Here is a 17,671-nt window from a genome sequence, read left to right as displayed (position 1 = left end):
AGAAATGTGGTACTTAAGTTGCAATACATTTGCTAGAAACAATTTTGAAAATAGTAAGTTATAACAAAATCTGTATTTTCATGTAGTTACTGTCACGGCTAGTGAAGTGAGCTGTGTGGAGGAAATATATGGGGACCCAAGAGCAGGCTGAGATGTGAAGAAGGTTTATTGCAAAATAAAGCACAAGGTGAAAATGGCAAAATGGAACTAAAGATAATCTATACTGGGGAAAACTAAACAGTAGTGATGGCCCGCTTGAAGCTGACGCTCCGGTGCGTGTGTCAAAAAAATCAACACACTGCTTCAGAAGCACTGTGTCGAAGCTTGATTCGTCTGGCTAGAGTCATGTGATCAGTGACGTCCGAAGCTTCATTTAGAGTCTAACTGCTGATTCAATGGTTTATAAGGAAATGAATCATTCACGGGATTTGTGGTGTTTTGATGGTGACAGATAGCGAACCACTGATCATTCCACTGAGAGATTTGGAGCCAGCGAGGAATAGAGGAGGTTCTGTTGTGTGGGAGTACTTTGAGCTGATTTTGGTCGATCGGGTGGGTTTTACAACTTTGTGTTCTGGCTGTTTGCTTTTGTTTGCCTTTTTCAAAAAAGAAAGTGTAATAAAGCATCAAAAATTCAAAGCTCATAAATAATGATTCTTAAATGTAGGCTACCAGCATGCTGTCTTGCACAATGAAGGTAAAGGTGCAATAACAGTTTTGGTTTTAACGAGCATTTTAGAAGTTATGGTTGGTATGTCTGCATCTAACATGCAACCCATACCTCAAAATGCAGTCATGAATAGCCTGTGTGTAAAACCACAGTGATTAACATCTGATAAAGAGGAAATGCTATTATATTCAAGTCATCTTTGTACTGGACATAAACATAAACCTGATGTGAACTTTTAAAGAGACAGCAACGAAACATTCAAATAAGAGGAATTTGACAGTCCTTTGACCAACATTTTCAATATACTGAACTTTGCAATATTTATGAATCCCTTTTCTTTTAGGGAATAATTACGCATACACACTAGCGATTGTTCCCTAGGATGATTACATCCCCTTGGGGAGGGATAGCTCAGTAGGTAGAGTGGTGGCCCCATGACCGGAAGGTCGGGGGTTCGACTCCACTGAACGGCTACTCTGAGGTACCCCTCAGCAAGGTACCGTCTCTACACACTGCTCCCCGGGCGCTGCATTGGTGGCTGCCCACTGCTTCACTGGGTGAATGGGTTAAATGCAGAGGAACTATTTCCCTATGGGGACTAACATGCACACTTTACTTTGTATCTGACTTGTCTGTGTATGCAGTGACTGATTAACCAAAATGTGCGCACAGAACATTAGTTGTGTCCATAGTTGCATGTGAATAAACCACAAAAAGACATTAGTGTTCTTTTTTCTTTTTTTTTTTTTTGTCCCGTTTGGATCTATAGCCATCAGAATTGTTGTCTTAAGGCCAAGAAAGATGCCAAGCGGATTTATTTTACCAAGTGGATCATCATGGCCTTGCCATATTGGTCCATTTGATTGACCTTTATTATAATTATGAATTTATTTTATTTTCAGTTGTTACAAACGGGACAGACATGACTGTGGGATAGGACAGGGGGAAAGAATGAAAGAGAGGGGAGAAGAGACGGTGAGAAGGGGGGGAAGAGAGAAAAAAAAACAAACAAACAAAAAAAACAAAACACCTGGATCACCTGTATGGAGAAAAAAAAAACAGAAGAGAAAGCAAACAACAAAGAGCAACATAATAAGAAAAAAAAAAGCACCATCACAATAAACTAGCTAGCAGTAGATATCAGTAGATATTAAATAATAAACGATATTGTGCAGCACGCAAGATAGACAGCGCACAATGTGCTTTGAGGCAGCAGCCAAGAAAGCTGTAGTCCACGTCTGTGAATACCCATGTGTACACCTGTGTGGATCAGCATGCTTGCATTCCAAAGGTTTCTCCATGTAACGATCTGCTAGGGAGTGTCTGCTTTACATGAAGCTCTGTGAAACCTGAGCGATACCGTCATCAGTTTACCACAAAATAAATTCTTAAAGAAATCCTAAAAATAGTTCTGCAAATTTGATCCTTTTGCTGCTTAAGGTGGTTTAAGTCAGTTAGGGACATTTCGTTTCATCTTCAGATATGAAAAAGCAAAGGGGTGGGGGGGGAGTGCTCACAGGGGATACTCAGAGTGCTAACAGGGTTTTGTCATAATGTCTCACTAACAGAAGAGTGGTGGAATACAGCTAAGATAAATTAGATCATAGTACATAAACCCCAGCACTGCAATTATTATATTTCTGCAGTGCAGACTATTCCGCAATACATGACTGTGCAGTCTATAAGCTCACCACTTCCTGTAACCAGCTGGGCCTATCAACGGTGGTCAGGATGTGATGGCAGCTTAGCCCAGGAAGATGATCAAACAGACTCTCTCAGAGAGGTCAAAGCTGTATCCAGTTAGACCCATGGGAGGGCAGGCAGAGGGGATTATCTGAGGACACATTGATCAACCCTTCTAATGTATGACTATTCTTAGAGAATGTGCCATGAGTAATGTTTAAACACAGGCTTCCTGTCCTGTTTGCACGTAAATAAATCAACTGGTAAATGAATAAACTGGTAAATGAATAAACTGGCTTAAAAAAAGAGAAAAAGAAAGAAAAAAGCTGTATTAACCCTTTAAGACCTACCATAGAACCAAGTCCGCCAGAGCTTATATTATATTTTTACATGCTGTGGAGCCATTTTTGGGAGCATTTCAAGTTGCTATACATCAATACAACCATTATAGCCCAAATTTTAATAATATGCATGCATTAAGTGCATAGTAATTACATAAATTGCAAAAAAGTGCAATAAACTACAAAGAAATTGAAAATCTTTTTTTTTTTTAACATATATTTCTAGTTAGAGAAATTTAAGAGGCTTATCCCTCAAAACTGTAAATACAAAAAAGCAGCACAAAATAGTTTCCCACCACAGGAAATTTATTTTGAGTGTCTTCATAGTTTTATTTTTGAAATACACCAATTTTTATACACTGCAGGAAAAACGAAAATAAATATTATACTGCAAATTTGCAAAAAAGCAGCATATGCATCAAAATAAACTATTTCCAGCAGTGCAATAGTCCTAAGCATCCCAGAAACGATGCAGAAAGTCATTGATGTCACTGTCACTGTCCACACCCCAACCACACCTCACCTCACAGTAAATGATTGTTTCCATTTTAAGCATTTCCAAATAATCATTTTCCATACTGCCAGTATAAATATACACAGTATACTGCCATCACTACAATATAGATGTTTTACACACTGCTTTTGTTGTTGACATTTACAGGCTGTGTGCAAAAGGCCACACTCTTCAAATTCATGCCAACTAATATTTTTACGTCCAGTAGGTGTCCTACTAGAGCAAATGAAGCTTCAAGAAGCTTTGCGCTGGGATGAACCAATTGGATGAAAAGTTTCAGTGCTTCATGAAGCTTCATCTGCCCATCACTACTAAACAGCAAACCTGAACACAAAGGAAGGTGGGCGATGGCACATGAAGGCTGACAGCAGGGAGAACACACGGTTGATACACAGACAGACCAGCAATCAGCACAAAAGTAGACACGACTTAAATACACGCAGAAGAACACAGGGAGATTACACACAGGTGGGGAACACAGCGGGACCTGATAAGCCTGACAAGACGGGGGGAAGCAAAACTGAATACAATGAAATAAGACATGGACCTTCAAAGTAAAATAGGAAACAAGAAACAATTCAGACACAGACTTGACACTGAACTAAACCTACACTAAACACGAGGGCACAAGACACAAAACCTAAAAACAAAACCCTAAACCACAACAAACTGAAACATAGAATTATAATATTCAGATAACTAAAGAATCAGAACATAAACCATAATACAGATAAATACAAAAATACAAGAAACTGAAAATGCTGGGTCAAAATGACCTAGAACCATGACAGTTACATTAAAAAATGTTATGTCAGTGGAATTCCTTTAGTATTGCTCAGTCAGAAAAATCAAGTTATCTTAATATCATGTACTCATAATGAACAACTTGCCCTAACTTAGTCTGAACCAAATCTGATGAGACAAGACAGCGAGGGCTTAAAACTGAATACACTCACACATGACTGTTAAAGTAAAACAGGAAATTCAAGACAGACATGGAAACGCAGACATGACACTGAGACATGACTGACTGGAAAAAACACACAGAACACGGGAAAGGCAAGGTAAGAAGAACCAAGGGCTCTCCAGAGCCGCCAGCGGAAGCAGTGAAGCTGCAGGCGATGGCTGGACCGGCTCTCCACAGCCTCCAACAACATTCCCATGAGGACTATGATATTTGCCACAGTGTGGCTTGCGAGTTGTTCACATCCAAGTATCAGAGTGGATATTTCTTGTGAGGGGGAATGTGGGCAGGATTTTTCAGCAAGGACATTGACAGCTAAAGCCAAATAAGGGAGCCTTCTATCTAAATCATTACTCGCACTGTGTACTTTGCAATCTGTATGCTCTCTAAAAAAAATGTCCTCTGGGAAAAGCTTTACTGTCAGCGAGGTTTTGGCACAACTCTTTGACAGTCAAAGTGACACGGAGGAGAATGTGTCAGAGACAGAGGATTGTGTTGAGAAGGACCCTGATTTTGATTCATTCTCATGTGATAAGAATGACAGTGGTGGCCCTGCTGTTGCCTCTCAAGCACCAGCAGACACAATTCCTTTCAGAATGGAAAGATATCACGGTCCCTTGCGCAACTCCAACAACAGGGTAGACTTAGTGCTGCTAATATTGTCAAAATGGTTCCTGGCCCCACCAGATACAGTCAAGCCAATATTTATGTACTAAAACCAACTATGGTCAGCTGACAGCTTATCATTTCTTTAATTTTTCCACTCATGAACTTTCTTTTAGCATTCTGCAGTGTCGAGGGACCCTGAGCTAGTGCATGAGGGTGAGAAATACTTTAAAGGTTTTTTTAAAGTTTTCAATTGTGTAACAAAAGATATGCAAATGCCAATTTAATAATTTTTTAGGTATTATTAAATAGCACAAGCTACAATAGTAGGAATATACTTGTTTGTTATTGAGCAGAACAATGTCCAGGATGTTTACTGATATACTTTTTTGCATTTGAAAATCACAGTTGGACTGAGTTTAACTGCATTACAAGAAGTGCTGTTAATTTTTCTGAGCTATACTTATAGTGTTTATAGTGTTCAAGTGTTCTACTACAAATCTCAAGTTCAAGGATGATAAAACATAAGCAAAATTGAAACTAGTAAGCTACCACAAAATATATTTTTTTAAATTTGAAATCTTTTTCAGTGGTTAAACACTTAGTATTGCTCACTCGGGAAAAAAAAAGTCATCTCTGGTCCTTTGTACTCACAATGATTAAGTTGTCCTAACTTAGTCATCTTAAGTAAGTGTTAGTTTTTTTTCTAGGCAACACGTTTGCATATGTTTTGTTTTTTTTGAGCTCAGAGAACTAGTTAGATTTTACAGTGCAGATGTATGTGAAATTTAAGAGTACACTCATGAGTATTAAGCATTTAAATGCACAGACCAGTTTGATTCAATGCTTAAGATTTTAATGATGAAGAAGATGAGAAACAACAATTCATTCTGGGAAACAAAGTTTTGCTAAAAGCATTCTTTCATGTACACATGCAATTTGCTCCTGATAAAAGAGATCCTCCAGTTTATGTCACGTGTCGCTTCATTCCTTATGCAGCATTACAGTAAAAGAAAAGAAGTAAATCAAATCAGAACCAGATTCTTATTGTGATATATTAGAGTATTTGCTTTGTCGTCAGGTGGGCCACACCTTCATGACAGCCCAGGAATCATCAGATGGCCTTGACACAAATAAATGGGAATCGGCTGTCACATGTCCCATCATTCCAACACTTGCTTCCTGTAAGTAGATAAAATCAGAATGAACTGAAATCATAATCACAAGGAGAAATGATTAATAATCTTAATATTTTGTTCTGTATAACAGTAGCACCACATGTGTTTACTGCTGCATCAAAACACTATGTAAATATTCAATATGATAAAAAATTGAACTGCTGTCTTTGTTAAAAATAAATGACACTACTTGTTTTACATTTCTGTCACACATTACTGTTTGTCACATTAAATGCATAAAAATTATTTGGGGAATTGTGGGTATTGTTTCTTTTTTTCTTTAACATTTACAGTGCTCATACATTGTACTTTTAGGGATTTCACAGAAGGTTTACCTGAAAAATTCACCAGCAAGCAATGCTCGTTTCCCCTATGGTTGTTAGGTTCTCCCCGACACCACTGCGTAAATGTGAAAGAGGTTCCATCGATCCAAAACCAGTAACCCTCCTAGAAAACAGAAAAAGCAGACAAGAATACACTTAAAATTAAGCTACAGTTCCAAGTTCTAAATGTGCAGTTATAGACAATACTATCAAGAATGAATTTAAAAGTCTTGAAAAATCAGATCCCATCTGATCTTAAAGACCTCCTTATCTACTGCAGATGTGTGCTAATCCCTGAGCCTGGTTCTGCCTCAGGTTTCTTTCTGTTAAAAAATGTTTTTCTTCGCCTCTGTCACCAAGTGTTTGCTAATGGGGAAGGGTCATCTGAATAATGATAAGTGAAATTATACCTGTTGACCATCTGAGCCACCAATCCATGTTAGTCCACTTTCATGAGTGGCACTAGATATGACGCGTCGAATGAACTGATACTCGTCGTAGCTGCGTACAGATGCCAGGTTTGCATTCATGTTTAGGCAGATTCTCTACAATGGAAATCAACAGAGTTCATAGAAATGACAATGTAAACAGAAAGATTTAAGATTTCACAAAGAATAAATGATAAATTTAGACCACTGCCTTTACCTGCGCCTGAGCCCAAGTCATTTGATCGTGATTGTAGAGAAAGCATCGATTCCCATACTGAGTCCAGCCACCTGGACAAGATGCTGCTCTCTTCTCAAGATAATGTCCTCCTGAAGGCAATCAAAGATTATTGAGTTACTTTACTGTATAAGAAAAAAATGTTAAAATATAAATTCATGAAAAATATGTTTAAGTGTTAAAGATTAACTTTTTTTTTTTTAGCTATAAATGTACTTGTCCATCATACATGAAAAATAATTTATGTAAAACTGACAGAGGAAAGCTGATGTACTCTTTCTTCTGTTCAGAATGATAAAAATGTGATTAGTTTGGGTGACCTGCTGGAATTAATGCCTCTGTCCCATTACTGGCCACTTTACCCCGACGTGCTAAACAAATTACATCAGCAAATGTTGATTTTGGTCATTCATTTTCAGTTTAATATATTCATGCATAAGATGTATAGATGATGCACAGCATACTGGAATACTCACTAGCAGCAGTGCCCAGAGCCACCATTGCGCACAGAAGTGTAGACACAGTCAGCAGCTTCATGGTGATGTTAGTATCTCTACACAAATCAGAAAATTTAAAGTGGCTAGTAGTTTATTAAAGAAAAGATAGACAGTAATTTGACAGTTTCCAGCAAGCCTTTGATATAATACCTTATCTTCCTTCTTATCAGCATCAGCTTGTAACTTCAGCCTTCAAGTGTGGAGGTGCTGATCAAACCTGACACCAGCACTTATATACTGTTTCTGGATCTTGACTCAAAACCAGGAACAAACACACTAAAAATACACTGTTATTTATTTTAGCTCCATACTTTCTTGTATTTCACTTTATAACAACCTTTCTACCTCCACCCAGATAAAATTCCACTGCTGTTTAATTATGCACATTGACTCAACAAAGAGATACATCACCTGATCTTTGTGTCACAGTTTTGTTTCGTTTTTTGCATGGTGAATGTATTTGTCCTTTACTCATCATTATCCACACATACTGTTGGCAAAACATGCCAACAGTATGTTTCTTTTTCTTCCCAGTTCTGACTGGGAACACACCTGAAACTGAGGAGCAACCTGAAGAGCAATTCGGCGAACAGCCAATTGGAAAATGAGACAGAAAAGGACAGTTAGGAATGACTTCCATATAAAATAAAAGTCATTAGAATGTCTATTAGTACACCAATGAACAATGATTTTCATCTAGGAAGGAGAAGTGTATAAAAGAGTGACAGACTTCCCCAATTCAGGTTTCTGCATAGACTCTGAATGCTGTTAGTCCTCTTGCAAGATAAAATGAAGCTTTACGTCTCTGCTGAGTCTATGTTTGTCATTTGATATTTCTCCTACAGTACCTTGGGAACTCTAGGTGTTCTGAATACTCTGACAGCTCTGGATGCATAGTCAGGGGTTGAACTCAGCTGCTTCCTCTGGTGACTGGAGGATTCCCTTACCCTGGGAGAGTGTGGGTGCAGAGGTTAGATGGACAGTAGTCATTTTCACCTGAGGAACAGCTACGGATGCAACAATAGACTGCGTCCTGACCACCCTGACCATTGGAGCAAGGATGAGTGCAGGGTTAGGCACAGGCTCTGGTGTAACCCCACATGGGGTAGGACAGCTAACTGACTGAGTTCAAAACTGAAACAATAAAAGGCTGAGAAAAGGCAGACTCAGGAGTTGAGACAAAAGTTCCTTGGGAAAGTGACTAATAAAAATAATCAGTCTTTGGGCAGTTTATAGTCTCTGAATGAATCTAATGTTTGTATGCCATAAAAGTGTTGGAGGCAATTCAGAAAAGGATACGGAATCACTCGCTCAGGAAAACAAGACTTTAGCTATGTCCTTATTGCGACACTAATAAGGACAATGAAGCCAGCTTGCTGACAAACATATAGGCTGTCTAACAGTTGATTTGTTTTTTGTCTTTTTGTTTTGTCCACACAGGTGAGACATGGAAAGTACAGCCTTCAGCGTACATGATTCAAGGTGAAAGGCAAAGACGTGGACCAGGCAACCAGGAGAAGTGGTGTGCCCCAGAGCCACATGAGTACCGTGGAAGAGTGGCTCGTATTCTGGCCTAAGCCACCACTGCTATTACAAATGTCCTTCATAATGGAAAGTGCTACTCTTTGCTACATATAAAAATTCTGGTCTGATGGGTCCATTCCTTGATCTTGGCTGCCTACCTGGCCCTCTCGCCTTGGCCTCAGAAACATTTCAAGTCAGAGAGTACGCCTGTCACGTATACGCCTTTTACTAACACTCAACAATAACCTTAAGTAACTCTATATATCTGAAGCCCTCAAATGTACCCAAGGTTTGTAGTGCTCATTTCATGTGTGTACTCAGCCTGTGTCCACAGTGTGCGCTGTGTGTGTCTGTGCCTGTGTGAGGTTGACTGTGTATTGCACAGAGGGTGAAAGGAATTTATCCCAATAACGTGTTTAATGAAGCTCTTTATTTCTCTCATCACTCTCACCTCATTCCCAACTTGTGAAGGAAGATGTTTGAATTTCTCAGAGTTCGTTCTGTTCGAGATTTATTTCCTTCCTAAATAGTGCTTCTGTTTGCAGCTCAGAGATAATGTGAAAATCAATAAAGGCCTAAACCAACTAGCTTTGCCAATGGGACACTCTTTTCAACAGAATTAAACCGAGTATAAGAGAAAAAATATTTGTATTTACTTCTACAATTAGAAGTAAAGCTCACATTGCAAAACAAAGTTGTATAGAAAGCTTTCTTTTAATTATACAGACTTTCCATGTAGAAAATTATTGCCTAATAGCAAAACTCATATGTACAGATAATACACCAGAATTTGAAACTGCAGTGCTCTCACGGCCCCAGTGTTACACTAAAACAACATAAAAACAACATAAAATATAAAAAGATAGTAGCATTAGCTCCTCTTCTCTAAGCATTTCCACCCAGCTGTTCAACAAGAGCGGGAGAAAATATTATATGAGGCCCTGCTGTTTGCATGTTTGTTTACAAAGAAATGAACAGTCTCTCATGTTTACTGTAATTATTCTGGCTGTCAACAGAATTTGACTTTTCATGCTGTCACCAGCTCCTCCCATTCCCTATGTTCAGTCATATTCATTGCCCATTATCCCAACTACTGAGGCAATAAAAAATAAATTCAAATTCAAATTTTATTTGTCACGTACACAGTCATACACAGTACGATATGCAGTGAAATGCTTGGACAACTGCTCGTGACCTAAAGAAAAAAAAAGGAAAAGGCTATGAATAAGATAGGAAATAAATATGAAAAATTAAAAAGGGTAAATTTAACTAGGAAGGAATAAAATATAAATTAAGGTTAAAAATGAAATAACTGTACAACACAAATTAGAATGAAGGGTAAATTTAACTGGGAAAGAATAAGATAAAATATATAAATTAAAGTTGAAAATAAAATAACTGTACAACAACATACACAATATAGAACTATATAAGAATGTATGAAGAAATATAAATAAATAAATACACAATAACAGCAGCTGTACAAGTATTAACTGGAAATGAAGAATATAATGTCCAGTGTTGTGAAATCCACATTATGTCTTGTGCAGTGCAAATATGCTTAAAGTGATTTAAGTGATGAAGTGAAAACAATGTCCAGAATGTCCAGTGTGTGTGTAAGAACTGTATGTGTGGGTCAGTACTGTGTGGTGGTGAGATTGAGAGACCGTATCACCTGCGGGAAGAAGCTCCTCCTCAGTCTCTCTGTGTTTGTCTTCAGGGAGCGGAATCGCTTTCCTGACCTCAACAGAGAGAACAGTCTGTTGTTGGGATGGCTGAGGTCCTTCACGATCTTCCTGGCCTTGGTCCAGCACCACCTGCTGTAGATTGAGTGCAGGTCAGGGAGCTCGGAGCGGATGGTGCGCTCAGCTGACCGCACAACCCTCTGTAGAGCTCGTTTGTCCTGCATGGTGCTGTTCCCGAACCAGGTTAAGATGTTTCCCGTCAGGATGCTCTCTATGGTGCACGAGTAAAAGTTCCTGAGCACCTTGGAGGGCAGTTGGAAGTCTCTCAAGCGTCTGAGGTGGTAGAGACACTTACGGGCCTTTTTCACCACGGTGTTGATGTGACAGGACCATGACAGGTCCTGCGTGATGTGAACTCCGAGGTATTTAAAGCTGTCCACTCTCTCCACTGGGCACTCGTTGATGACGGGGGTCTGGTAGTTCCTCTCCTGCTTAGTGCTGAAGTCCACTATCAGCTCCTTTGTCTTACTGACGTTTAGAAGGAGGTTGTTCCTCTGGCACCAGTTCTCCAGATTCCTAATCTCCTTCAGGCAGGCCGTCTCGTTGTTATCAGAGATCAGGCCCACCACGACGGTGTCGTCAGCAAACTTGATGATGGTGGTGGAGCTGGTAGTGGCCATATAATTCCTTGTAATTAGAATGATATGATCTCATAGGGTGGCTGTGGTTCAGAAGGTAAATGGCCTGTATTTGTATAGCGCTTTACTTAGTCCCTAAGGACCACAAAGCACTTTACACATTCAGTCGTCCACACATTCACACACTGTTGATGGCAGCTACATTGTTGCCACAGCCACCATGGGGCGCACTGACAGAGACGAGGCTGCCAGACACTCGTACCACCCTCTGACCACCACCAGTAAGCAACGGGTGAAGTATCTTGCCCAAAGACACAACGACCAAGACTGTCGAAGCCAGGGCTCGAACCGGCAACCTTCTGATTATAAGATGAACTGCCAACTCTTGAGCTACGAAGGTAGCACATCTATTAATCAGAAGGTTGGGGTTTGATTCCTGTGCACTCCAGTCTGCATGCCAAATATCCTTGGGCAAGATACTAACCCCAAGTTGTTCTCCAGTGTTTCCACTGTAGTGTGAATGTGGGATAGAAAGCACTTAACTATAGAAAAAAAGCTTTTGTGATTAATGAGGCATGTTGTATAAAATGGTGTGAGTGATCAGGTAGAGCAAAAACAAGCTATATAAGAAATACTCAATTTCCACCAAGTTACTACTTCCAGAATTAATTTTTTTTTTTTGATTTCTTTTCTTTTTATTTCAGGCAGAAACTCAAGTTCACCTTGTAAGTACAACTTGTTTTACTCTGATATACAGTTTATGTATTTTATAAAGAATACCAGTGATTTTTCTTCTTTGGAAATAACAGTGCCTGGCAACACTGCTGAACTGTTGGAGAAACTGAAACAAGATCCACACATACAAACACTGGACCCACAAAACAATGTTCAAATCTCCAGTTAAACGAACACATAGAAGGTGTTTTTTAAATAGTTTATGTGAACTTTACTTTTTGTGGAAAAAACATTTTTCTCTTTTTGTTTTATAATCCAAAGGGTTGTTCAGTCATTCAAGTCCAACAGTTTTCGTGTTACACTATATTTTAACTGTTCTGTCTATAAATAATTTACTTGCACCATTTTGGTTATTCATTTATTTAAGGTCAATAACTTAACCACCTCCTTCATCACATTGGTTTCTTTCATTATATTTTTTACAACTGAAGACATGGGTTATATATATATATTTTTTTTAAATTCTGAATTAATTCTGAAGTTCAGAAGCGATATTTGAATTCTGCACTTATTTATCCATCTAAACATCCAAGCTTTCAAAAATCTGTGATAACCTTCGTTGTTTTAATAATATATGTTGATTAGCTCTCCATTGTGTAGCCCCTTTAAAATACAGCTTATTTCAAACTGTCAATCCTTCCTCTTAGATGCATGATTATATTCATTGATGATAATGTAGAAAAGCTGAACATATGTGGAAAAATACAAACCTTATTAACCTTGCTCAACTGACTAAATGCTGTAAGAACATCTTGCTTTACTGGCTTGATTGGCAATAATAAAAACTATAAGCACATCCTTGACAGGTCAATATTGCATCCGATGAAGGATTTGTCCTTGAGTGAGTGACAAAGCAGTCCTTCGGTGTAACCCTACCTCAGAAAAAAGTCTCCACAAATATTTGCGTACTCATACTCATGCTTGATTTATTAGTCACTGTCTAGTGAAGGTGTCTGATGATCAGTGCGTCAACGTTTTAAATTTCTTTATATAAATGGTAAGATTTTGTGTTCCAGAGCCCAAGTTGTGCATTAAGGTGACCCTGACTATATCTCGCTGGTACTCCTCAGATAATATATGATGTTTAGATAATTTATGATGTTTGTGCTTAAATGGTTTTATTTCATATAAAAAAAACCCCTACAGTTACAAGCAAAATAGAGTGGAGTACCAAGCATTCTTTTTATTCAGGCTTATTAAAAGCAGAAGAAAACCCAAATCTCTGGTGTAATGCACACACTACCTCATTCCTTAAGCTGCAGAACAAAAGAGAGAATAAAAATGCAGAAAAATTAGCCGTCTGAGCCAATCACGTTCATCTGTAATTCAGACATATGGATTACAAACTAACTGAATTACAGGTGAACTGTTAGTTTGTTTCAGTGCTGGAATGATAACAGATTATGATAACACATGACAGCAGTGCCAAAGACAGATGGGAGATTGGCGTCATTCACATAAAAACAGAATTCAGATTTCCTCACACACAGGCAGTGAGAGCAATGGTGATCATGACAATCGAAACAAAAGTAGTTTATCAAAGCAGCTGCTCAAAAGACACGAAGAGAAAAAGAGGTTAATGATCTTTTCTGTCAGTTTCTCACATACAGCAATAGCATGACTTCTGAACTTCATGAATTCTGAACATTGATTTATGTGTCATTAGAAGTGATCACAGAGATGCAGGAGTTAAACACAACTACAGCACAGATGATTCCTTTCAATTTTTAATTCAGTTTTATTTATATCGCGCCACTTCACATAATAATATATGATTTACTCTGTGTACTGTAATATGAGAATGTTTACAAAGCCACTGTATCAGTTAAAGAATCACCTCTCCATTTGCTACCAACTCCTATTAAACAAACACAGCTCAATGTCATCACAGCTCATTAATAACTTTGCTGTATGACTGATCTATTTTGAAACGTCTCGTTATATTTCCAATGTTAGTTTCTGTTGCTTTATCTCACAAGTAGTCAGTAGGTATGCAGATTTTATTTCTCTGACTAACTGTGTGACAATTCAGTGTAATGATGATAAAGTATTTTTAATTTCTTTAATTGGTACTTCATTGCCCAACCTGTCCTGTATTTATAAAATAGAGTGTCTGTTTACAGAAATGTTACCAGAAAATAGTCAATACAGTATAATATGAATACAAATTGACAATATACAATTGTCAACCTGAAAAATATTTCTGGTAGGAAAGAAAAGAAAGAAAGGGGAACACATATTTAAAATGTCCAGTACACAAAAATGAGATGCCATCCATGTTTCCATGTTCTCTTGTCCAATTCAGGGTTGTGGAAGGCGCAGCACCACTGTCCTGTGCAGCATTCATCAATAATTGACCTCTAACCATGCAAAGATCCAGCCTCTCCTGCATCACCAAGCCACCTGCTTGCATACTGAAAAATTCAAAGCTTTGAAAGAACTGGTGGAGAAGGAGTTTTGACTTTTTCCTTCTCTTTTATTATAGTTTGGAAACTAGAGATCAACACCAAAGACTCAACTTTTTAATGTATTTTTTAATTTTTTTAATCTTTGTTTCCTTTGGGTCTTTTTCTTCTCCACAAATCAAAGATAGCCAATTCTAGCATTCTGCTCTGGTTTGTTTCATTTAAAAACTGCTAAATAAGAATGAAAGCTGAATTTACCTGAAGGGTAACAGCTGAGCTACTCCTCGTGTTGCTTCAAAGTAACATCTGGAGTGGCTCCTCTTTTTTTAAAGGCACATGCTACTACTCCGGAAAAATGCACCTCTGCAGTGATTGATCAAAACTTTTGACTGGTCACAATAAAACTGGCCTAAAGTTCACATTGGGGTGATCATTTTCATGCTATACTAACCAGTTTCCCTCAACTGGATGAAAGTGCTTTAAAACAGGAAATTGCATGTTTAGCTTGAAATACATCAGGTTATCAGATGGTGACTGGTTGTAGTAATACAAGCCATGCTGAAACAAAGTAATGATTACAAATTTTATTCTCTATTCTCAATGCTTTTATCTGCCACTTTTATTAAGAAGAGAATGATATTGTGTTTCACAGACAAAAAAATAAAGTCCTCCTAGATTTTACATGGGTGGTGACTGGTCTATAAAAATATAATAGCCCTGGTGTCTCAAATCCCTTTAACTGGTTAATATATAACTGTTTGCAAGATGCTTAACAAACAAGCAAAATAAAGTTAACACAACATCTTCTACTCCACTCTTTGGCTTGCAGGCAAACGGCAAGAGTTCAAGAACATGCAGAATTATTCTTTATAATTTCTGACCTTACCAGTTTTTCAAGGATTCTCGCTTCATCTTATTTTAGAACAAACAGTGTGAAATCATTTAGAGATTTGAGATAACTAGATGCATATACAAGAACCATACCAGCATCTAAAAGACTTCAAATGAACCTGTAGCTAGCCACGCCTGTGTAATCAGGGCGGCCACAGGTTAGCAACCGCTATCGCTCCCACAGCAGATTGCCCCAAGCAGCCAGCAAACCAGGCCAATTGGTTGACAGTAATGAGGAAGCCTTACACAAATATTTTTATTCTGTGAATTGCTGGAAAACAAGAAAAAAGAAAGCAAGATCAGTTAAATATCTATTTAAAATCTGTGTTTTTAAATTCTTATTAAACCAATCGTTGTTACACTCTTAGAAAAGACCAAGTTAATGGAAATCACTGGTTATCAATCTGATACTCTGCTTCCCTCTAGTGGCCTTGCTTGTCACATACACAGTCATCCAGGTGATTGTAGTCTAAGGAGCTTGCAAAGAAAAGCGTCTGGACTTCTTTAAGTTGCTTGAAGACGTTTCACCTCTCATCCGAGAAGCTTCTTCAGTTCTAAGGTCAAATGGTGGAGAGTCCCAGATATAAACCTAGTGGGAGTGACCCCCACAGAGGGACAAAGGACCCCCTGATGATCCTCTACCTAATCACATGAGCCAAGGTGTGAAAACGGGTGTGGGTCCCAATCAGCCAGGGTTTCGGGTGAGCTCATTGTGAAACCTGGCCCCACCCACCATGTGATTTCCTGAGGTCAGATGACCCAGGATGTGAGTGGGCGTTAAGGCGTCTGGGGAGGGATCTCAAAACTGGATTATAGATGGCAGAGAGTTGGTGTCGTAAACCACCGCCTCTATTCAAAGATGGTCGCTCACAGTGGACATAGATGGCTTCTTTCACTCCTCTTTCAAACCACCTGTCCTCTCTGTCCAAAATGTGAACATTGGCATCCTCGAAAGAGTGTCCTTTATCCTTAAGATGCAGATGGACTGCTGAGTCTTGTCCTGTGGAGGTGGCTCTTCTATGTTGTGCCATGCACTTGTGAAGTGGCTGTTTGGTCTCTCCAATGTAGAGGTCTGGGCATTCCTCGCTGCACTGTACAGCATACACCACATTGTTAAGTTTGTGTTTTGTATGGGCTCAAATTGTGGTTATAAATATTTTGTACTTGTAAATCAGGATTTGTATGTGTAAAAAATATTTGTGTGTGGACTTAGCCAAAAAATACAAGATTGTAGTGAATGTAACAAAACACTGATTATTCAGAATACAAAATGCTTTGACGCTTTGAAATTAATTAATTAGTTAATTTAATGCTTTTCATACATATTTTAGGGTTAGAGAAACCATGACCAGACCATGATAAACAAAATTTGCTGGTCAATATATCTAGAGGATAAAAGGCACTGACTGTGCATCAGCTGGCTACCACCATCACAGTGAAGCATAGTGGTAGTGGTGTCATGCCCTACTGCATGATACTATTACCACTATGTGTATCAGCAGCAGGAACTGGAAGATGAGGTTTTTTTTTTTTTTTTTGTAACACAGACCAAGTGTCATGATCCAAAGGTATGACTGGAAAATTCCATCAGGAACCTGATATCTGTTGGTTTTCCCCCAGTGCCCTTCACCTCGCCACCTTTCTAGCTTTGTTCTTTTCTCTTCTCAGACGTACCCGCTTTTTTCCAGTTGCACCTGTGAATTCCTAGTTTTCCCTTACTGACCCACGCCCTGCTCTAGTAACAGTTTTCTACGAATTAATCTCTGTTTCCGAACCAAAATTTTAAAGCTGCCAAGATTTCTTTTTAAAAAATGTGCTGCATTTTGGTGGGTAAATATTCTGTTAATGTTGCTGCATTCTTTCATATGGATCAGCAGACACTGTCACTACACAAATACTAATAAACTGACCAGTGAATGTCAATATTTGTGGAGACGTTGTCCTTAGGCAGGTTGGCAAAGGGCACCTCTTTGCTCCTCTTTGCTTTAAGCAACAGTTTGCGGCAGTGGGAGGAAAAAGCAGGTTAAACAACTGATTGCCTAAATGGGTATACATTTTCTAAAATAAAGAGTTATAGTTATTATATCATGCTGCAATACTATTGAAGGACTTTACCTCCTGGCCTGAGGAAAGACGAGAATAATACAAATATGACTCAGCTGTTTCCAACTTCCGAAAAGGATGAATGTTACAGCCAAACCTAGAGTCCAAAACAGAATTTTGAGTTAACGTTGGGGTCATGAGACACAAAAATGAAGAAGCAAAGAAATAGGCCACTTAGCTTGTTAAATTAAAGAGAAAAAGGCTTCCCACTCTTTACATACCAGTACTGTTTAATAACGGTATTTACATTT

At 38.5% G+C, this 17,671-nt stretch overlaps 1 protein-coding gene and 1 long non-coding RNA gene across 2 annotated transcripts in view; one reads left to right on the top strand and one right to left on the bottom strand.

The window, feature by feature from the left end:
- The window catches only part of LOC145422001 (uncharacterized), a 61,685-nt gene extending 51,324 nt beyond the window's left edge, over window positions 1-10,361 (top strand). The window contains exon 2 of the long non-coding RNA XR_013903368.1: window positions 10,260-10,361. This is a non-coding gene — a long non-coding RNA (uncharacterized LOC145422001). The remainder of the gene's footprint in view (window positions 1-10,259) is intronic.
- On the bottom strand, window positions 5,613-7,729 carry LOC113018269 (galactose-specific lectin nattectin-like). The gene is made up of 6 exons (XM_026161327.2): window positions 7,590-7,729; window positions 7,419-7,495; window positions 6,925-7,034; window positions 6,690-6,824; window positions 6,292-6,403; window positions 5,613-5,960 (listed from the first exon to the last, which is right to left on the bottom strand). The coding sequence occupies exons 1-6, from the start codon at window positions 7,610-7,612 to the stop codon at window positions 5,893-5,895; spliced, it is 525 nt and encodes a 174-aa protein (XP_026017112.2). The 5' UTR covers window positions 7,613-7,729; the 3' UTR covers window positions 5,613-5,892.
- Window positions 10,362-17,671: the final 7,310 nt, after the last annotated feature.

Source organism: Astatotilapia calliptera, chromosome 3 (genome assembly GCF_964374335.1).
Source record: "Astatotilapia calliptera chromosome 3, fAstCal68.1, whole genome shotgun sequence".
NCBI lineage: Eukaryota > Metazoa > Chordata > Actinopteri > Cichliformes > Cichlidae > Astatotilapia > Astatotilapia calliptera.
Note: the sequence above shows the minus strand (reverse complement) of the source record. Positions and strands in the feature narration are given on the sequence as shown.

What these genes read in the sequence shown, in the direction of transcription:
- LOC113018269 (XM_026161327.2), bottom strand. Translation starts at nt 7,612, where the DNA reads ATGCTGATAAGAAGGAAGATAAG. An exon ending in GGCTCTGGGCACTGCTGCTA is followed by an intron (nt 7,035 to 7,418) that starts GTGAGTATTCCA and finishes GATTGCCTTCAG; the next exon opens with GAGGACATTATCTTGAGAAG. An exon ending in GTGGCTCAGATGGTCAACAG is followed by an intron (nt 6,404 to 6,689) that starts GTATAATTTCAC and finishes TCTGTTTTCTAG; the next exon opens with GAGGGTTACTGGTTTTGGAT.